Raw genomic sequence first — 22,808 nt, 5'->3', positions numbered from 1 at the left:
CACCTGTTTGTTAATTCTGTTTGTTTTATTAAATTGAGTTCAATCGGACTAAAGCATTGTTCTTGTCTGCGGTAAAAGAAATATTGCATAATTATCATTTGCATAGTGAAGCTTTATGAAGAGTAAAGAACGCTATATCGTGCGGCGAAATATAAAGATCACTTACCACGAAGACATAAAATTGGTTTACGAATCAACGGTTTATTAACAGTTAAAAGTTGTACATTGAATCAAATCGTTTTCACAAAACCGGTTCATAACCGGTCTCGTAACTGCTCGATAACTCCATATTGCCTTTGTGGTATGGCCGATTTATGGAATTTTGTATGGGAATAACTAATTTTAATAGTTTACACGCGGCTGTTCCTATAAAGAAGCCACTCGTTTTCGCTAAAATCCTTATGTTTATATCCGTGGTCAATCAAGCGCGTTCGCCGGCTTTGCATAACAATACTTTTGTTTTATTTTTGCTCGATCGTGAATAATTATTCGATCTATTTGAGCTTCAAACCCTAAAGAGTGAAAGGAAATAATTCGTCAGTGGAAGTACAGGCGTTCAAAAGAGCTTGAAGCTCAACCTCATCGGTACTGAAAGCCATGGTAATAAAAGTCAAAAAAGTTTTCTCAAAAGAACCAAACTTAAACAACTTTTTCCAGCAAAGTGTCTTGCAACAGGAACAGCGCTCATTAGTTTTTCGCGCCTTTATATTTCAATGAACAATACACCCGTGAACGTCCAATCAGGAATGAAGATTGAACGCAAACAAAGGAACATGTCTGAGCCAGCCCATTGTAAGAGAAACCTGGACAGTTTATTATCATATGAAAAGAAGCGACTAGACACTTGTATTGTGGCATTGTACATAATGCCACATAACACCCCCGAGACGGGGTTACTTAACCCATGATAAATCATATGAAACGATCACTCTGTGGAGCATGGTCCTGCTGCGTGGGTCGGCTGGGTGGTGCTGTCAGCTGGCTCTATGTCCTGAGCATCTGGCGTAGGATGAACCCTGAGCGCTGAGGAAACAGTAAAGCACAACATTCCTTTCATCTTCTCCCTGAATTGCTGGTTCAACAGAGCGTACACAAACGGGTTGATTGCGGAATTGAACAGGACCATTATGTTGACGATGGCCAGTGGTACTGGACCAATGTTTTGGAAATCGGCAACGTACTTTAAGATGTAGACAAGTGTGTTGGCACCCCAACAGATTCCAAATATGGCAGTGACAATTACGACCATAATCGTGACTCTTTTCCGCACTCTTACTACACCCTGTGTATGGAAAGATACGAAGTCCAATTATGATTACAAAGTTGGTATTACCAATGCCAATTCATAGTTAAATATTCGAAGGAGTTTTGCGTTTTTTAGATTGATTGGGAATGGATCCGGCTGTTTGTGAAAACGTTAAGGCATACAAAACAAAACTCAACAAACATATCAATATAAAACAGTAACCAATCTGTATAGTAGACAAATGAACAAACACACTCAAGAGACACTTAAACGGCATTAAAACTGCACATTTAAGTGTACAGCGCAGGAATCCAACAATGGAAAGAAAATATTTGTTCTTTTGTCCGATAGAAGCTCTTTAAACATATTCCATCTGATATTCCAGGACAGGCCTGAAGGGCCTTTTTTCGGTTGGGCAAAATATTATTGGAATGTTGTAGCAAATATTATCGAATTAACTGACATAACATGCAACTTTTCCTATTTTTATTTTCAGCAGAGCTATAAACCACAGGGTTTTCTCTCAGTTAAAAAGACCGTATGAGGAAAAGATACCAGGGGAGGCGAGGGGGCTAAGACTGCCCCAAAAATATTCGGCAGGTTTTCATATTTGAAGCAACTTTTTTGTTTTCGGAGCAATTTTTCGACCGAAGATTTCCGAACGATTTCAGAACGCTTTCGATTGTTTTGAAGCTTTTCCGATGATAAACGAAGTTTTCCAAAGACTTCCAAGGAAGTGTCGAAGATGTTTGAAATCACTCAAGAGACGGAATATCTTGAGAAACCAATTTTACGCTGCACTCGCGATATTGTTGGCAGCAAAACGTGCTCCGCCGTCTACGGAGACAGAAAAACTCTGTGTTGATTCTTTATGTAAGACTCACTTTTTGTTGGTTTGTGAGTTGATTGTCGTCATTACGTTTAAACCACAAAGTGTACACGGTTCTGGAGTACAAGCCAACCATCAGCAACAAGGAGAAATAAACCACGACCAGCCAAGCTACACTATAAGCCTTACCCATCCAGTCGTCAGGATAGATAAGCATGCAGAAGTTACCACTTTTTGTCTTCAATATGTCCCTGGCGAAGAACTCCGGCAAAGTGAACATTAGGGCGAAGATCCAACTGCCGGGAATAATCACCTGAAGTAAATAGAGGATATTACACGGCGGTGCGATGATATGAATTTTACCTTCGAATATTTTACATAAATGGCTTATTTTAAGTCGCTTGACGTTTTGAAGTAAAATTGTCCCAAATTTTATTATATGGCCAAAAACGGCTGGACTACATGAAATTTGGAGCAAAATGTGCGAACTAAAAATTTAAGAACCTATTTACGTGTAAATCTTTCAATGTTGTGTAACTTGAAAAAACAGTGCCTCCCATTGCTGCCTATTTCGCAACATTGTAACGGGGGAGAGGGCGTCTTTATTTCATAGCATTCGTAAGGAATTGTCACGTTATATATTAAAGGTGTCCTAGCCACCTTCTCTGGGATTGTAGAATCCATCTCGGCACTAAGATATAAGAAAAGTTGTCATAGCAGTTTGCAGTTTCATATGTGAAATTAGTATAATTTCCAGAGGTGAATTCAATTCTGATTGGTCGAGAAGCTCGGACTATGTCGCAATATTCACCGCGCTAGGCGGTGAATATAACATCTCAAGGTTTGGCTACTAAGCCATGCCACGTTTGCCATCCAAGCCGGTGAGCATGGCGGCATTTGCTGAATGAAAATTTCTCTCATTTGAAAGAAATCGCTCCAAGTCCTGGATATTTGAAACATTCTGAATTTTGCAAAGACTACCAAGGCTTTTGGACGGAAAATATTTTCAAGAGATGGTTTTCAAGGCATTAGAATTGATCGTAAACATGGTGGTTTTGGAGATCGCAGTCGGCCATGTACTCAGTCAAATCGACTGGCAAAACATAATTTAGTTCTCTTCTCGCCGCGCCGGAAATAGTAATTTCGAGAGGATTAACACAAATTGCTCAGAAGTCACCAACGATTAAACAAAGGTACCAGGTATCTATCGTTTTCGTAGTGTTTGTTTTGTTCCGTTTTATTGCTAAAACTCGAGTGTAAATTACGATTTTAATCGATGAATTAAACTGGTTTACACGTATGTAAAGGCTGGTTCTTATATGATCGCCCCGATCGTCTCTGTCGCTTCTGTCGTTTGCAAAGTCTGAGGTGATTGGAGCAAGCATACTTTTTGAAGCGACAGAAGCGATAAAGACGATCGGGACGATCATATGAGAACCAGGCTTAAGGGAGCACTTGTGTTTGTTGTTTCGTGTTTTCTATTGTTTTTTTGCAGTTTTTGATATTCACCTCTGAAAATTATACTAAAACAATTATTCGCCTCAGGCTCAGCGATAATTGTTGAATAATCCCCTCGACTTCGTCTCGGGGATTATTCAACAATAATCACTTCGCCTTCGGCGAATAATTGTTACTTATAAATTTCCGCTAAAATTTAGCGCCAAAAGGGAAAATGAGTTATTTGTATCACATGGTAACCAATAATAAACTTCACTAAACATTTCATTTATCAATCACACACCTTCAGTTTGCGCTTGGTAAGTTTCCATTTGTTACTGTGAGGATACACAACTGCATAATATCGTTCAATGGCGATTGCAACTAGTGTGATAAATGAGGAAACTGATCCCACCCACGCGAAAATTCCCCCTGTTAACAATTTGCATAAAATTGTACCAGTCGGTCCATCCGGATGATGGGTTAGAGTGAGCTTGAAGTAAATTCCTGGAACGATGAATGCCGCGTACGTGATATCCGCCACAGCCACGTTCACAAGAAGATAATTGATGGGTGTCCTGTGGTATTGAAAACCATTTAAAAATAAGATAAAATGATAGACACCAAAGGCATAGTACTGCAAGTAATTATGGAATTTAGATTATTTACAAAAGGACTAGACTTGCTCCAAGTCGACCTCTCATAAGTCTCTTAAGCGAGCGTTAATGAGGTAGGCAGTCTCTAAAGCGAGGGGAAAAGCGAGCGAAGTGAGCTTCAACGAGGTCGCACAGCGACCGAGCGAGTGACGGAGTATGGTCCAACCAACCAGAAAAAAGAAATTAAAAAGACTTTGGGAAAGTCTACAAGTGAACGATTTCTGATAATTATGAGGGCACATGACATGTTTTCGGTATCGTCAGTGGTGTTATCCGTCGGGGTAATTTTCTGCATCGAGTAAACTGATCAACTGCTTTAACCATAGTTAGTAGCTCTGCTTTAACTTTTTGATAATTTCTGTTTCGTTTAGTTTTAAATTTACAAAATGCGAAAGATCTTTGGCGTAACAAAGAATGATATGTTTACCAATCTAGCTTATTTGAACGCGGCGTGTTTTTTTCAATGAGAAAAGAAGCTACTCGCTGGCTATATCTACATCTACATTTAATTATATAATTTAGTCGGTAGATTTGTGGGACATCACACCAACTTTTCGAAAAAAAGACTTCAAATGTGAAGTTGAATAGGAATGGTTTACATGTAATATTTGTAAGCTTAATCTTAAAACGTCTTCAAATTAACATCTAGAAATACTTTTGTTCATTATTTCTTCCCCTGCATACCTCATATCTCGATTTCTCTTTATGATCGAACACACAACAGAGTTTCCCACGATATCTACAATGACGAGTATAGAGAGCACAGTTGTAATGGCAACACCAGCTGATTCGGACATGATCGAAGAGCGTCGATGTTAGTTCCGTGGCCTGAATAAAAGCAATATGATGTCTTGAAAAATTCAACCAACTGAAGTGAACTTTCTTAGATGTTAATGGTTTTTGTTTACTTGTTATAGGTAAAGCTTTTCTTACCAATTAAACAAGAATGTCACTTCTTTCAATTTTTGTATAAAAGAGGAACAGGTGTTTCGGTCAAATAATCTACAATATTGGGAAAAAATACAATTGCCATGTTGGCCAGAAATTCGGGGTTTATAAGAAAGCAAAAACATACCCACCCTATAATAATTTCTTTTCTTTCATCTGGTGTATACGTAGTATGGCGATTCCCAAGGCTTTAATAATAACAATAATAATAACATCTTTTATTTAGAAACGCATCGATTCTTCTTAAACAATACGAACTTGAAAAAATAAAATTAATAAGGACTTGTGTAAAGCAGATGCCAGCTGCAACGCCAAAGTTGAGGTAAAAACAAGCAATAAACTTTCTTATGCAAATTTCACTCGCACGTTCATTTACTGCCAGACATTTTTTAAGCGAAAAGACAAGGTGCTATCTTTAACGCGAGTAGATTCCATAAATATTTTTACCTCAAAAACACCGAGCCTCTCTATGGGTACCCACGGTCTTCGTTTTCTTCGCAATTCTTTTTGTAAATCTTCCTTTTATCTTTGTTCGTTTTTTCGTGAAATGTGGCCAAATGCCAAAATTCAGAAATAACAGATATGACATGTTTTCTGTAGTGTTAAAGGACTTTACAAGTTTTGACAGTTTTATATCTGAGTGTTCAATTTGACCACATGAATTTTGGTCAATTTCAGATCTTCGCTTCAATCTTGAGATCTTCGTTTTTTCCGCGGTGATCTTCGCGTCTTCGATTTCTTCAGAACTACCCATAGAGAGGCTCACATTTTTGGTAAAAACTAGATTTTGAAAATACGTTCAAATCTCAAAAGATTTTATTCCGACTATAAAACGAATGCCATTTTCCTTAACTTCGAACATTTTTCATTCAGGACGCAAAAACTGGAAGAAATCGGTAAAATCTTTCCTGCCAAAAAGCGCGATTCAAAAATGCAACCATCACGTAAACAAAGCTTATTGAAAGCTTATTGAATAAAGATTCTAAGTGTGGATTTTGTTTGCATCATATAGACCATAATAAGAAACGTCAGCATTTTGTTTGCAATTATGATGTTGCGCAACTTTAGGTTTATTTGAGAACACATTTACACGAGAGCCAATACTTTTATGTGGAATTTGATCTACATGTATTGGTCTAAAAAACGGTGTCTCAGATTTTTCATTTCTTGCTCCATTAATTTTTTATGAATTTTTAAACTTTAAAATGTGTTTTTAGGGCTTCTTTAAGATTAAAAATTCATAAAAAAATTAATGGAGCAAGAAAAGAAAAAACCTGAGATACCGTTTTTTAGACCAATACATGTAGATCAAATTCCACATAAAAGTATTGGCTCTCGTGTAAATGTGTTCTCAAATAAACCTAAAGTTGCGCAACATCATAATTGCAAACAAAATGCTGACGTTTCTTATTATGGTCTATATGATGCAAACAAAATCCACACTTAGAATCTTTATTCAATAAGCTTTCAGAAAATATATACTTTATTGGGTTTACCATTGATGGTTTGCACACAATTTGACTTGGAACGAAAAACGCCAATTTTCCTTCCGTGATACCTTAACAAATTCAAATTTCATCCGGAAGAGTGTTGAGCCTCTCTATGGGTAGTTCTGAAGAAATCGAAGACGCGAAGATCACCGCGGAAAAAACGAAGATCTCAAGATTGAAGCGAAGATCTGAAATTGACCAAAATTCATGTGGTCAAATTGAACACTCAGATATAAAACTGTCAAAACTTGTAAAGTCCTTTAACACTACAGAAAACATGTCATATCTGTTATTTCTGAATTTTGGCATTTGGCCACATTTCACGAAAAAACGAACAAAGATAAAAGGAAGATTTACAAAAAGAATTGCGAAGAAAACGAAGACCGTGGGTACCCATAGAGAGGCTCAAATGTCTATAAATTGAAAGTCCGACGACAGATTTCCTCTAAACTTTAGCAAATAAGCCTCAGAGCTCTCAAGTTTTGTATCAGGAAGTTTCAAGACAATCCTGGCCATGCAACTCGCTGCACAAAATGCTGGTCAAATTTTTTCTGAAAACGCTTCGCTAATGCATTCATGTCAACTGACGCACAAATAGCTCTGAGCTTAACTGTGCAGCCGGACTACCTGTCATTTGCAAGGATAACGATCCCCAAAACCTTTTTAAAAAGAAAGTGAGGAATCAAAAACCTAAAGCAAACATAAGCATCGCAACAAGAAGCACAATTTTATGACGCTTTCAAGGTAAAATCAGATAATTTATATTCAGCTCCCCTATCTTGTATTCGTTCCTTTATTTTCGAAAAAAATCTTAGCATGGCAAAAAAGGACATCTACGAAAAACCCTTACCAGTTTTCATCACAGTGGGTTCCTATTTTGGGGAGAAATAAGGCTGCCAAGTTCAGTACTTCTAACCATCCGCTTTTCGACTGCATCGAGAACCTTTGTGCGCAATAATATATTCATGACAGCTGACTTTGTTTTCGAATTCCTCACGGGCAGTTTGCCACTTGGGCATAGCGAGTGTTCAAATATGAAAATGGTTTTCTTATTAAAATGGTGTTTTAATGTTTCCCGAGACTTGTTATCCCCAAGTGGCAATCTGGCCGTAGGGAATGCAAAAACAAAGTCAGCTATCTTGAATATATTATCAGACACGGAGTTTTCATTGCAGTCGAAAAGCGAATGGTGGGAAGTACTCAACTTGGCGGTTTTATTTCTCCTTAGAATGGAACCTACTGTGACGAAAACTGGTAAGGGGTTTTCTTTGATGTTCATTTTTTTTTTATGCTAAGTTTTTTTTCGAAAATAAAAGACCGAATACGTGATAGGTGAGATGAATATAAAGTATTTAATTTTACCTTGCACGCGTCATAAAATTGTGCTACTTGTTTCGCTGTCTGTATTGCTGTAGGTTTCCGATTACTCACTTTCTTTTTGATTAGGATTTGGGCATCATTTTCCTTGCAGATGACCGATAGTTTGGCTTCACTGTTCCGCTATTTGTGCGTCAGTTGACATGAATGCATTTGCGTAGCATTTTTAGATATAATTTTACCAGTATTTTGTGCAGAGAATTGTATGGTCAGGATTGACATGAAACTTCCAGATAAAAGACTTGAGAGCTCCGAGGCCTAGTTGCTAAAGTTTAGAAGAAATCTGTCGTCGGGTTTTAAATTTATGGACATTTTTGGTAAAAACTAGATTTTGAAAATATGTTCAAATCTCAAAAGTTTTTATTCCGACTGAAAATCGAATGCCATTTTCCGTAAATTGGAACATTTTTCATTCAGGACGCAAAAATTCGAAGAAATCGGTGAAATCTTTCCTGCCAAAAAGCGCGATTCAAAACTGCAACAATCACTTAAACAAATAGGTTCGGGCCACCTTAAAATGGCAACCAACTATAAAATAAAATGGCATTTTTAGGGCTTCTTTAGGATTAAAAATTTATAACAAATTAATGGAGCAAGAAAAGAAAAATCTGAGACACAGTTTTTTAGACCAACATACGTAGAACAAATTCCACATAAAAGTTTTGGCTCTCATGTAAACGTGTTCTCAAATAAACCTAACGCTACGAAACATTATAATTGCAAACAAAATGCTGACGTTGCTTTTAATGGTCTATATGATGAAACAATATCCAAAATTACAATCTTTATTCAATTAGCTTTTAGAAAATATATACTTTATTGGGGTTATTACTTGGAACGAAAACGCCAATTTTCCTTCCGTGATACCTTAATTAAGACCCTGAGTGTGGGTCCGGTCTGGGAGTCTAACCCGAGACCTTCCGCACGATTGTCTGGCGCTCTACCAACTGAGCTAACCGGTGGTTTTGTTTGCATCTGTTGATAGGCGTCTGTTGGTACACAAACTTCGAACAGACGCCTATCAACAGGTGCATGTCAACAACTAACGGCACCTTACAGCCAATAACATCACGGCAACACTGATCAATCATCTTTAACGGACCACATCATCGACTGACAACAACATTTCACTTGACCCTGAAGATGGCTTCCGCTTTGTTTGTTAAAACGTCATCGCTAGTTTTTTTTTCACCCAGAAAAAGTACATGTAAATATCACAGACATGATGTTTTTCTTTTCCTGATGCACAACGCAGCGTTTTTAAGCACCGTAAACATAAAGTGGTAGGTGTAATTGCTATTTGAATTTTATACTTTTATTCAGAACCGTGAAATGGGTAATAAAATAAATTATTTGAATACAATATCAACCAACATTTAAAATAATTTCCGATGATCCAATCAAGCCAATTCGTGAAATCTTTTAATTAGAATCGAAAACTGACTAAGAACAAAGTAAACACTGAAGAATTATTACTTTAATCACTTACACTGGTGGTTTGTTGACCAGATATGAGAACAGCAAGCAGGCAAAGTCACAATGATGATAACAAAAAACAAAAAAACTGAAAAAAACAACAACAAAAAACTGAAGGACAAAAAGCTGATCGTTACCTTGAGAAACTGATGGTAAAATAATAATTCCAAGAACGGAACTTTAGGAAGTACACCAGTTGTCTGTTGATGATTGCATGTTTTCATTTGTTATGTAGCTGTTCCTTTTTTTTTAGGCGAAAGCGCGCGCGTTCATTGGATTAGTAATGGGCACATGACATCTAACAATAAAACTGTGTACGAGTGGACAACAATGCGAAAACTGACGTTGTTGGGTTAGGGATGGACAAGAAAAATTAAGGGGACAAAGACGGATACTTCTTTGGGAGAAATGTCAAGGTCGCTAAAGTTATTTTTAGCCGGCCCCCGAGGAACGGAAGTCTATTTACCGAGATGTCCGCATAACGCCAACCTCGATCTGATGTTTGAAGAACCATTCAAAATTTTGCTTGTAATGGCGGTCGAAGTGGGGTAAAAATAACCGGAAAAAGGGGGATTTTCGGTGCAGGATTTTTTAAAGTCCTAATTGTCTGTAGGATTTAATTTTCTCCGTTGCACGAAAATTTTTTTTAGGCACAACCGCTTGCAGGATTATTTTTAGACAAGGTTCCATTGCAGGATTTTTTTTTTGGGGGAGGGGGGAAGTTGCCCCTCCCCTCCGGTTATTTCTAATGGTCCGTCCCTTACAGTACACTGCTACCCGCAAATTGTTGCTGCTTTTGATCGTGAACAGAGCATGACTGGAGGTGGCATGATGACGTATAAGGTTCTCAGCGAAAAGAAAAAGCAATTTCAATAAATTCTTTCGTTTCGCTTATATATTTTTGGCAGCCGGACGTTGTTAATAAAACATTTGTTTTCCACTGATTCCCCGAAACCAGACATTACCTTTCTAGTATTCAATTAATATGTCAAAGGAATAGACTAACGAACAATTATAACCAAATTTAGAAATGGTAAAGCATACAACTATTGAGTTAAAGTACATGACCCAGTGGCTACCTCGCGACTGTCGTCGCTACGACGACAGTCGACTATGTGTGACCAGTGAAACAATATATAGGGTAAATTACTGTGAAGTATATTGACTACGAGAAAGAGGAATCGTTCAAATCAAGATGCTTTATTAAGGTCGCGCAGGACCCTTGCAATCATTAGTATGTATTTATTTAAAGAGTATGCACGAACTGCAGGACGACTGAAGCCGACAACAAACGAAATATTCATGAGAATGTTTGTTTTTAAACTCTTTTGTACAAGTAATTACTAGTAATTGTTCTCAGCTTTGTGCCACGTGCGCTGGAACATAGGGAATTATCATAATTAGATTCACAGCTTTGAAAATATCACACGTTGTTGTAAACATTGACTCGGAAGGTCTTCGGAAGCGGAAAATCCTGCAATGTTGTGTCCAAGTTTTCTCCGCCTATATAGAATTTCAAGAAGTGATTAGCGAGGAACATAAACTTGGTGTACTCTATTGTGCTCTGGCTAGAGCGAATTTTTAAATTTCCTTCTCAAAATGAAGATAGCATTTTAATTTGGTGCGCTGTGCTAGCTGAAAACTTGAACACAAAATCGCATTATCTTCAGTTAAACTTTTAAGGGCTTGTAACATCACAGACAACGGTCATCTCTCAGTAATTCCATCATCCCTGAGTATCCTTATTAAATTTTAGAGGAATCGATATTCAAAATGTAGTGAATTAAAGCTTTACAAGATAGCACTCCAACAGGAAATTTGGCTAATGAATATATTAATGAGCAAGGGTCCTGCGCGACCTTAAGAGGAAACCAATCACATGCCGAACGCAATTTGGACATTTTTGACAGGTATTAGAAATTTGACATCTTCATATTTGAAACGGTTGTGTTTGTCGGGCTTCCCCGACAGTAAGATGCGATAGGAAAAATGCGGGACGCACAAAACTTATATTTGGTGATCAAAATTTTTAAAAGTATCGTTCTTCTCTTTTCCTCTATTTGCCATTTTGCCTAATTGTTTCGTCTATTTGTTTTGAGTCCCCCGTTGATCTTTACACATTCAGGTGACTTATAACACGTTTCTTTTCTGTGGCCTACGCATACAGTTGCATTGTCAAATCATCTCTCTTCAAGCTTAAATTGGCTTGAAAAGAGGGTAATATGGCTTGAGACTAAGAGCTGCTGTACGCAGCAGCACGACAAGGCAAACACGATTTTGGGCCTTCTTTTGTCTTTCAGTCGTGTGGAAACAAGGGTATCTTCAGCATCACTGAATTTTTAAAAAACTTTTCAAACTCAAAGCAATGTAACAGTAGCAGAAAGCGTAGAAGATAAACTGCATAAAAAGGTCTTATGGGAGGAAAACAAACACGTGCAATGCAGACTTGTAGATTAGCTCTATATCATTTCAAAAATGCTGTGCTGTGGATGATGCAATGCCCAAAATGTACAAGCAATGGTTTTGTGGGTGAGACATGTACCATAATGTCCTGGACTGAAAGGCGTGGTTCAAGTTCAGTCCACTTAGACTGTCCGAAGTCACTCGCTCTCACTCACTTTGAAAATGAGTGACCTTGAATCATCTGCATGAGGATTTCCGTAAAAGCCTTCCCCCAATTCTCTAACACGGTTGCCCTCTTTTTTAATTTCTCTTCCAAGATGGTCAATCACGACAATTTTCGAACAAGGTTTTTAAGGTACTCATCGACCACATTTACTTATTATTGTTGCTATTTTGTGAAAATGTGTTACAAACAGCACAAAAAGTTAAAAAGTCCATTTTATGTTTCAAATGTTTGGAAGGGCTACAGCTTCCCCTGGAGCCTTCGCCGCCTGTGCGGTAAGCGTCGATCGATGATAACATGCAATGGCAAGAGAATAATACAAACAGATGCTAAGCAGACAATTACAGATAGAGGATTATAAATGATGGCGAGAAGATATGAATTTCGAGTGGCAAAACAATATTCTACAAGCGAGCGAAGCGAACGAGTGAGATGTCGTTTCTGGTACGAGAACATAAAATTCATTTCCTTAAGCAAACGTGTAATGTTCTTTTCAATTATTATGAAGACGCAATTTAGTGTCGAAAACACAAACTTTAAATATGTTAACTCTTGCACTTTGGCACTTTGGTCTACTTTGCAAGAAACGCCTTGGATTGTTTTGAGTATGTGAAGTTTCGTTTTTCATGTTTCTACTTTTGAATCCCAGTAACTCGAACTCTGAAGGGAAGTGAAAAATAGTTCGAAAAAGCGGGGTTTTCGAGTTAACCGAGTAAAAATGACTGAAAAGTGGGTCCAAGGGAAATAGAAGTTAGCTCGAGTTAGCGGGGTTGTTCGAGTTATCCGAGTGCGAGTTACCGGGGTTGTACTGTATTCCCCTGCTACGTAGTGAACGATTTTGTTTTGACTTTAGTGAACTTAACTTCCCTATCACACGCCATTTGGCAACGTTGGGTTGCCGTGCAATTGAGAGAAATGACGACAACGATATCTTCAGTGGCGAGAATATGAAAAATACGCCATTACGGTCCAGGATTTAATTTCGTATCAATTCTAACAGTAGTCTATTATGCAGTAAAACACTCTCGTGTCTGTATAATAATAGTAAGTTCTATATTATTGTAGACATTGATTTATTAACACTATTATTGAAATGAGCAATTCACTCTGTGGAGCTCGGTCCTGCTGCTTGGGTTGGGTGGGTGGTGTTGTCAGCAAGCTCTATGTCCTGAGTTTGCGGCATAGGTTGAACTCTGTGTGCTAAGGAATCAATGCAGCATATCATTTCCTTCATCTTCTCTCTGATTTGCTGGTTTAACAAAGCGTACAAAAACGGGTTGACGGCAGCATTGAACAAAACCATTGTGTCAACAATAGCGATTACGACTGGACTTATGTTAAGGGAAGGAAATTGCCTTAGGACGTATTCAACTGACTCTGCTCCCCAACAGATTCCAAATATGGCAGTAACAGCTAAGACCATCAATGTGACACGCTTTCGCACCCTCATGACACCCTGTGTATAGAAATTATAGATGCAAAGTCCGATTTATAAATCGTCTTACGGTTCATATTGTGTATATGCAGCTGTGAAAATTTACAAATTTATTGTTCTTACCACGGGTAAATATTACGATTATCCCCGTGAGGCTGTATTTGAACTGAACTTTAAAACTGTCTACGAAGTTATATGTGTTGCATGGTAACTAACAACCCTTTAAAAGTCAGTTTTTTGAAATTATCTTCCAAAGTAATGACATGACCAATCATTTTTAATTGCGTTTTTCAAAACTTCACTTTCTTAGTGAAGTGGAGAAAATTTAATATTATGGAGCTTAAGTCAGATTACAAAACTTCTACAATGTAGATTTTTTGTGCGATTTTGCGCACCATTTTCTATTGAGTTGTGATAAATTTGCACGTCTGCAACCTTCCACATGGCTATAAAAAACCACGTGACGGGAAGAGACAGAGAAATTATTGGTCGATCTCCTTTGGCTACACACTTACCCTTTGTCGTGAGCTGAGTTGATTTTCATCATTACCTTTGAACCACAAAGTGTACACTACTCTGGAATACAACACAGCCATCAGTGACAAGGGAAGAATTGTCTGTAAAACTAATAGTACCCAACTATCAGCTTTTCCCATCCACTCCTCTGGCCAGGTTTTCACGCATAAGTTGAGGTTTTTCTTCTTCTCAATGTCGGTGAAAAGGAATTCAGGGATATTGAGTATTACGGCAAAGAGCCAACTACCAGGAATAATCACCTGAATGAAATTGTAAATTGTAAAGCTCGTCAATGATGTTGATGCATGAGAATTCGGTTCCGAAAAAGATCAATTTCGGTTTTCCGACAATTTCAGTTCTTCAACAATTAATGTAGGAGCCGAGGTACTGACTAGTATTCAACATGAACTATAATAACCAAATATATCCATGATAGTCAGATTAATTCTGCAGTTGTTTTAGATGCCGATAACTTACATACGGATTTATATATTAAATGAGAACAAAATTGGCCCAGGAAATGTATACAAGGTCCTCAACGAACGAATTGCAACGAAACTCGGTTTTCACGACAAGAAAATATACCAGTGACGTCAGCATGCACCAATGGGCAACGACTTTTAATGACGTTTTTGATTAGTACGGAATTCAATAAACGTTCTATTTACCAATAACTTAATGTGTCAGCAACATACCTTCAGTTTACGCTTAGTAAGTTTCCATTTGTTACCATGAGGATACATTACTGCATAATATCGTTCAATGGCGATTACAACCAAAGTGATAATCGAGCAATGTCCTCCAACCCAAGCGACGTTTCCATCTATCACGAATTTGCATAAAATTGTACCGGCCACACCGTCAGGTTGGGTAAGAATGAACTTGAAAGATTTTGGGATGATAAACATCGCGAAGATGATATCCGCTGCAGCCAGGCTCACGAGTAAATAATTGATGGGAGTCCTGTCGAATTGAAAAGCGTTTGATAAATACAGATAAAATATCAGAAAAAGAAAGGCTCACGGTTATGTTACGTATTTGCACTGCATGTGGAAGAAAAGTCGTTATATGATATAACCCTGAGAATTAAAATGGAAAAGCTGACAATTTATGATACTCAAGCGTAGGTATGAAAAGTTTGAGTTTGGGCCTAGTGGCCTAGTGGCCCATCAGACCGGAGCTTATCCCGCTTTTCGAAGCGTTAAGTGACAATACAAGCAGTATTTCTCCACCCCATGGATGGGATGCTAGTCCATCGCAGGGCTATCCCCAGCATTAAATAATTCGCCACAACCCTTTTGTACACCTGGGTAGAGAGCTGCCTTAGAAAGCAACGCAATTGCCCAGGGTTTGGCCTGAGCCCGGAACACTCGTTCAGGAGTGCAGTCCGCTAATCATAAGGCCACTACGCCTTCCACTATTTCAGGAGAATTGCTATTTATTTCAATTGAGAAGCAGGTTATTGTTAAGGAAAAATAGCAGCAAGAAGCTTCAATAACGTTACATAAGGTTAAACTAAGGGGACTTGAATAAAAGCTTTCCGAAGTTTTTTAACAACAATGTTCCAGTGCAAACGTAGAGCTACCTCTGGAGATACCATAAAATTGTTACTTAATTCGGTTTTGGTATACCTCATATCTCGATTTCTCTTTATTATCAAACAAATTAGAGTGTTCCCCACGATAACTACAGTGGCTAGTATTGAGAGCATCGTTGTTACGGCAACGCCAGCTGACATGATTGAAGAACGTCAATAATGACCTGTATCAAAGCAACATAAGGAGGCGTAATGTTTTAATAGCTCATTATCGCCAACTACTAGTGCAAAAGGGATGAGAGGTAAGGGATACGAGACAATCGGTATGTCGATAGTTGATATCTCTTCTACGATTCACTGGTATGCATAAAAGATAAAGAACGCAATTTTATGGGTCCTTAAGTACATAATATAAATGTATCTTAAGTTTTGTCAGTTTAATAATTTTTTAATTTCAGTTTATTTTTATATAATTTTAGATTTGCATCTGAATATTGTCATTGTTCCTGTGGTGATCCGAGGTGTTCCTGGCATGTTTTGGGTGTGTTCTTTGTTTTCTAGACCCCCAGACAGAGACGTGTTCAAGACAGGCACGGGTTTAACAGACACGGGTTTTAAGGAGGCACACAACGGTCTCCAGCACTTTCCAGCTCTAAAACTTTGATGGGTCGGTACTACAAATCTTTATCAGTTCCTTCTACAATATTAATATCAAACAAATTTCCAATCATTCGTAAACAAGTTGTGATCATTTTCGTGACGTCACTGGTTACCATAGCGGCAGTATAGCCTGTTAAAAACAGCCTTAATTTTCCCTTTAAGCACTTATAACTCAAAAACGTGTCCGATTATTGAGTAATGATTAGCATGTTAAGATACAACTTTTTTGTAAAATTAAAAAAAATTTCTCCAGAGCGGCTTCAGAGCCACCTTAAGGTGGCTCTGAAACCGCTCCAGACAAAATAGTAATCTCTAATAGAAGGTGGGCTAAACAACATCAAAAGGAAGCCTGGCACATTTTAACTCGTGCAAATACGAAAATTTGCTCGATTCAGAAGCTCGTATTTACGGTAGCATTATTATAAATAACTGGCACGCGATGCATGCAGAAGCGATGGCGTTTCACGAGGGGTCTTACATAATTTTGAGGAAAACTTAAAGTAAATAATAGTAGCTGACACCTTGTGTGTCGAAAAGACTGTTATCCAACTGCATCTTACATTTTTTTTAGCATAAGAAGCAATGTTAGTGATTGTATAAATAGTATAGTCCGAGGATCTGATGGAATTCAAATAAATGCAGTTGTTATGAATTCACAGACCAAGGATGCAAATAATACATTTTCTTCGTAGATTTGCTCAATTGAACAACAGTAATACTTTATTTTATATCTTTATTATTTATTTAGATTTCCCTATGTTGTCTCAACAAAGATTGCGTTATACTGCAGTGTGATATCACGGATAAACGACATACGATACGCGCGAGCAAGCTTTTAAGGTCAAACGGTCTCTTGCTCACAGCGGCCCTTTGTGTTTTAAGAATTAGAAATTTCTGTCTACTCAATCTAATAGATTCCATCATATATAATAAGTCTCTTTCGTTCATACATTGTAGTTTTCCATTCTAACTGCACAGAAGTATTTTGCTTTTGTGTTTTACGCGGCGATTTCTTGTTAAGTTAAACTTGATTTCTGTTCGATCGGGCCAAACAGACAAAACGAACCGATCGTGCGATGGCATAAAAGCGATGTCACGCCGTCGCTTAAAAAGGAAACTGTTTGTTCGAAACAATAGGGATTAATTCTACATGTACTTGTGAACAGACCAGACTTTCTCTAATTATCACTCGTGGAAATTAATAAAACGTCCGATTTGTTTACTCGTGCAATTAATTCTTAGTTTTTAAAGGAGAAGTTGACTCCAGAATGGCCATTTATTTTCTTTACGCCAATAAAAAGTTTATACAAAAATATGTTATTCACCAAAATTTCAGCTTCCAACGAGCGCTAAAACCCTACGAAATCTTTCTCTAAAGTAGCCCAAAATTCGTCAACTGAACGCCGCCATCTTGGAGCTAGTAGAGACCTTACGATATGGAGACGAGAACGCCGACGTCAACTTTGATCAGGGGAAATCCCGCACTACGCACGCGCACTACTGTAAACCTCGTTTTGGTGACGTTCTGCCTCCTCGGCCCGAACTTCAAAATTAAACGTTTGACGTCCTGCAAGAACGTGAAGGGTCTGAAGTCTTTTTGCGAGCAAAATGTCCCGGTAAATTCATTTCTTGTCCAAGTTTTGAACTTACATGATTATTTTAAGCTAGAATATCATTTTTACCAGGTTTGTATTTGCTTAAATTTAACAGGCAGTCAATGAAGTGGACGTTTGACCATAATGTTATGTTCGTTCGCGAAATACTACACACGGAGCCATGGCTTTGCAAGTATGGTTCAACAGAGAGAGGAGAAGCGTGGTCAAAGATTGCTAACAGTTTGAATGCCATGAAAGAACCAAGCTTCAAAGTCAATCAGAGATCAGTTAGAGATCGGTACACACACATGGAAAGACACCACAAGTCTAAAGTTGCACAAGAGGAGAGAGCAAGTGGAATCACTCCAGAAGAAACTGAAGTTGATCGAGCGATGGCAGAAATAATCCAGCTTTTCGAAGAATATGACCGGGAAAACGAGAAATTGTCTGAGGAAAAGAAGAAGAAAGCCGAAGAAGATGTGGCTAAAGCGGAAGAAATGAGAAGGGAATCACTGGAGACTTTCAAGGAGACGAAAAAGAGGAAGGAGAGTGAACAGAGTGAAATCCCGCCTAAAAAGAGACGAGCAAGTGGCTCGGACACAATGAGCTACTTGAAAGAGATGGGTGAAGCGGAAGGTAAAAGGCGAGAAGAAGAGATGGATATGAGGCGACAGGAAATGGAGGAACAGAGTGAGTTACAAAGAGAAGAAATGAAGTTGAGGAAGCAAGAGATGGAAGACAAACGAAATCAAAATGAAGCCATGCAGCAGTCTATGATGATGCAGCAACAACAGCTACAGTTGTTGATTCAACAACAGCAACAGCAGCAGCATGTTATGATGGCATTTCTGGAAAAAGCTTTTAATGCCAAGAAGTAATGCTTCGTGAGTATATTGTACATGTTCAAAGTTATAAAACGTGTTTGTTTGTTGGCCACAATACTTTATGTTTCACATTTGGCCCCAGTAGTTTAAGAAATTTTTAACATTGGCTATAATACTGTAGTGTGATGTTTTTAACGGCCACCTCAGATTCATATGTTTACAAGAAAATTGTTCCTTCTATACTGGCCACAATAGTTAATGTTTATATTGGCCACATCAATTTATATGAATTTTTTTTTTTGTATTGATCACAGCATTTTTCAATCTTATGTATATTAATGTTTCCATTAAATGTTAGAGAATGAACATTCAACTGTGTTTTGTTTTATTAAATGTTTCCATTAAATGTTAAAGAATGAACATTAAACTGTGTTTTTCTGTTGAGGGGTATGGAATTAGAAGGGTGGGTGTGAAGGGAAAGTTCAGTTTTTCAGATGAAAAATCTTAATTGTAAACTAGAAACTGTTAACTCTTATTCTGTTAAAAATTGAAAGTTGTCTGTTCTCTGGAATTTTTTACAAAAGCCACAAGTGCCTCATTTCTGTATACAAAACCGAAGACCAAATCTCCTGGCTCTGTCTTTTCTATCAATCCTTCATTCAGGAGTCAAATGATGTTTCAAAGGATGCTGTTTCTCCCAAGGCTATAATGCCTGTATGTTCTGCTAGCAAGTTTTGTCATATTGAGGCAACAAATGAATTACAGAGAAAAGCTGTTAGAACTATTCACATTCAGTGATCCCAGATAGGGATGAAGCATCCCTGGACAACAAAGGGGAATCAGAAGGGAAAATATGATGAACGGCAGAAGCTTATTCATGAAACAACTAAAAATGAATTTTTATTATCCAAAGTTAACCATATTAATTCAAAGTCAAGCATTGTTTAAATTATAATGTCCAACAGCCTGTCTGAACTACAAGCAACTGGTACCTGTTTGTTTACTATGCTCATAAAGACTTACCAAAAAAGCACTAATTCTCAAAACAGTGCAAAATAAGAACTTATTATTAATAAATTTACCTGCTCTTTAGTTTATTATAATATAATACTTTTCCGAGACATAGCATTAAAACTTGTGAGGAGCACCCCACACCTTCATTGCTATCCCTACTAACCTGAAAACTAGCATCATGTGTGAGTAATCGCACTAAGCAAATTGTTCTCATGCAAGTGGAACAAAAAGGACTGGGCCATGTAGCAGCTTTCATAAAGTCCCAGTGATTGTCTTGCTACCCTACCATTAATTGTTAAAAAAATTCTAATGTTGCGTAAACTTCGTCTTTGAAATTAAGAGGACAAATTGTTGATGCTAGGGGATAAAACATTTTTTTTTTGGGGGGGAGGGGCACTAGGTGGTAGGGCTATAACCAAAAAACATCCTGCACAATAAAAGCAGGGAAAATATTCATGCACAGCAAGGGAAAAGCAATCTAAGCTTAAAAACCTTTCCAAACCCCTAAAAATAATTGATATACATAATAAAATGGTGAATTCCTTATGATCGTTTTAAGGTCTTTACGTAACGTTCTTCATATCACTGAAAGTACTGGACCAGATGATGGATGATGAGTGCAAGACCGAGTTCAGGTTTTACATAAACGATATCTATGAACTGTGCGAAATTTTGAACCTGCCTAAAAGAATTGTCACTGAAAGTACTCCTCGACAGTTGGGGGGGAAATCTCAAAAAACTGTGAAGTAGTGGAACCATACAAACATGCCCGGGCATTGTGCATTAGAGCACATGCAATATACATTTTGCCAACGGCACTTAAACATACCTTTAAATTTTTCTTAAAGTCCAAGAATTTAAAATAGTTTACGACATCGCCAAAAATCCATTCTACTGAAACTCTCACTTCACTCATTGACTTGTTCCAAGCCTTTTGAAGGTCTGTTAACCGAGCGCCGCGAAATGGACCCTGAAGTTGCGGTCGGAGGGGGTACGCTGGGTCACCATAAACACATAAGATGTCTCCGCGAGGGTTGAATGAAAGACGTTGAAGCTGATTCAAAACTCGTGATTGTGCCAACATTGAGCTGTCGTGCCTTTTTCCTTCCACGGGACCATGAAGATTAGCAATAAGGCCGTTTGGTGTCGCGATAGATTGAAATTTAATTGAATGCACCTTCTTATGACCGTTGTACAGTACACGTTGGTTTCTGCCTGGGCGAGAGACAGGTCTTACAGTTCCGTCAATAAAACCCCAACAGTTTTGGAGAGCTGCTCCCTTCTCGTTGATTACTTCTGTGAAAGTTTGCAAATGTGGACGACTTAACCATGGCTGATCCAAATCAGTTAGCAAATGTCTCCAACTAGTGTAAATGGAATGTATCACTGCGTTTGAAATCATGCAAAGTTGTGGCTCGGGTCTTGCGAATCTTGGTATCAAATCTACATACCTGCACGGATAAGCAAACCGCTTTAGAAAAATGCAAAAGGCCTCTGTTCTATCCACGTTGACGCCGTTGTAGCAAACAATTCTGTCAGGCAGGTTCAAAATTTCGCACAGTTCGTAGATATCGTTTCTGTAAAACCTGAACTCGGTCTTGCACTCATCATCCGTCATCTGGTCCAGATCGAATGGTTCGTATCTCCAGTACGGAATATCGGGATTTTTGGGAGTATTAATGTCATATAGCAACATACATTGCTTAACATCAATTAAATTCACAGCATAGGCTATCAGAATGGTGTCTCTAACTTTTGGCATTTTTTGGCAACAGCTCAACAAACCTGGAAAGTATAAAGACACAAAGACTCACAAAGGCCGGCGAAGTTTCACGACTTTTTAATTTCGTAATGTAAACTTTTGGCGGGAACGCCGACGGCTACCGACAGTCTCGACCCAGTCCCTTTACGTCGACGTCGACGTCCCCGTTGTCGTATCGTAAGGTCCCTAGTAATGTATGCGTGACGTCAAAGAGCTCAGCCTGAAGTTTGAATACTCAAAACTCCTTGTTTTGTTTTGTTTGTCAAAATGCCTGTTTGTGCAGCTCCATGTTTCTCAAACAGAGCTCCAAGAGATACAAAAAACCATCACCACCGTCTTTCAATATCTAAAAGAAAAAATGCTCACGAATGGATTATAAGAGTCTTATAAGAATGGGCAGAAACGAAAAATTCCTGGCAAAGCGGACATAAATATTTGTGTGTTCCGAAAACTATACGGAAGACTGCTTCGAAGAAGATCACAGATACAGTCTCCTGAGTAAAAATACCCACAAAAAAAGAAAAAGGCAGACGCAATACCAACCAATGTTACGATTATGCTATTTCACTTTTTTACTCTATCATCAGGGAAGATTTTTAATCAACCATGCAGAGAAACTCTCTGTTGTTGTTGTTGACTTCGTCGTATTTTCTCGATTAAACGCGGGTCCCCGATTAAACGCCGGGTCAAAACTGCTAACTTTTAAATAAACCCTGGGGGCGTTTGATCGAGGTCCTGGCGATTATTTGTGGTCAAGCAAACAAGTAAATATATTCTTTTCAGTAGCACTGCTACTACAAACTGGTACGGTCTACTACTTTGGTAATTTTTTTATAATGTTCAAGGAAACGTCCGGCGTAAAATAACTAGGATGGATGCTGTAAACAAAACGAAACAGCAATGTTCGCGTTCATGTCGTCATGACTGACGCAAACAGTGAAGGAGGACGTTTATTACCGCGAAGGACATTGGCGACATTGCCGTTTATGGACTTATTGGTTGTTTATGTTCTGTTTGTCACAAATTTTGAATGCAACATGCACGTACTGCAACATTGGTAACATGATCATCCTCGGAGACCCAGAGACAGATTGTCGAGCAGGACGACGAGAAAAATCTTGCAGAAAATTGCACTTCGATAATGAACTCGATTGGACCCCGATTTAACGCCGGAACACACAAATATTTGTGTCCGCTTTTGAGCAATTGTTCTTTAAATATTGAAAGACGGTGACAACGGAAATACAGTTGAATCCCGATAACTCGAACCTTCAAGGGAAGTCGAAAAAGGTTCGAGATATCGGGAGTTCGAGTTATCGAGGGTAGAATTAGTAAAAAAAATGACCTGAAGGGAAAACGAAAATGGTTCGAGTTAGCGGG

At 38.2% G+C, this 22,808-nt stretch overlaps 4 protein-coding genes across 4 annotated transcripts in view; 1 reads left to right on the top strand and 3 right to left on the bottom strand.

Annotated features, from left to right (window-relative positions):
- Positions 1 to 861: 861 nt before the first annotated feature.
- LOC144634050 (pyroglutamylated RF-amide peptide receptor-like) overlaps positions 862 to 22,808 on the bottom strand; it is a 50,637-nt gene continuing 28,690 nt past the window's right edge. Inside the window, exons 2-5 of the mRNA XM_078492994.1 lie at positions 4,853 to 4,996; positions 3,817 to 4,090; positions 2,131 to 2,388; positions 862 to 1,282 (exon numbers count right to left, since the gene is read on the bottom strand). Of these exons, the coding sequence (XP_078349120.1) occupies positions 926 to 1,282; positions 2,131 to 2,388; positions 3,817 to 4,090; positions 4,853 to 4,965 (1,002 nt within the window). The 5' untranslated portion in view covers positions 4,966 to 4,996 and the 3' untranslated portion in view covers positions 862 to 925. The remainder of the gene's footprint in view (positions 1,283 to 2,130; positions 2,389 to 3,816; positions 4,091 to 4,852; positions 4,997 to 22,808) is intronic.
- On the bottom strand, positions 13,188 to 15,774 carry LOC144632213 (pyroglutamylated RF-amide peptide receptor-like). Its single transcript, XM_078490808.1, has 4 exons — positions 15,668 to 15,774; positions 14,732 to 14,999; positions 14,036 to 14,296; positions 13,188 to 13,541 (listed from the first exon to the last, which is right to left on the bottom strand). Exons 1-4 carry the CDS (start codon positions 15,772 to 15,774, stop codon positions 13,188 to 13,190), a joined length of 990 nt encoding a protein of 329 aa, XP_078346934.1.
- On the top strand, positions 17,661 to 18,993 carry LOC144633091 (uncharacterized). Its single transcript, XM_078491873.1, has 2 exons — positions 17,661 to 17,849; positions 17,944 to 18,993. The coding sequence occupies exons 1-2, from the start codon at positions 17,842 to 17,844 to the stop codon at positions 18,704 to 18,706; spliced, it is 771 nt and encodes a 256-aa protein (XP_078347999.1). The 5' UTR covers positions 17,661 to 17,841; the 3' UTR covers positions 18,707 to 18,993.
- On the bottom strand, positions 20,201 to 21,505 carry LOC144633599 (uncharacterized). Its single transcript, XM_078492443.1, has one exon. The coding sequence runs from the start codon at positions 21,426 to 21,428 to the stop codon at positions 20,361 to 20,363; it is 1,068 nt and encodes a 355-aa protein (XP_078348569.1). The 5' UTR covers positions 21,429 to 21,505; the 3' UTR covers positions 20,201 to 20,360.

This window comes from Oculina patagonica, chromosome 12 (genome assembly GCF_052425735.1).
Source record: "Oculina patagonica isolate OP01 chromosome 12, crgOcupat, whole genome shotgun sequence".
Lineage (NCBI taxonomy): Eukaryota > Metazoa > Cnidaria > Anthozoa > Scleractinia > Oculinidae > Oculina > Oculina patagonica.
This window is presented reverse-complemented; position numbering and strand designations above follow the sequence as displayed.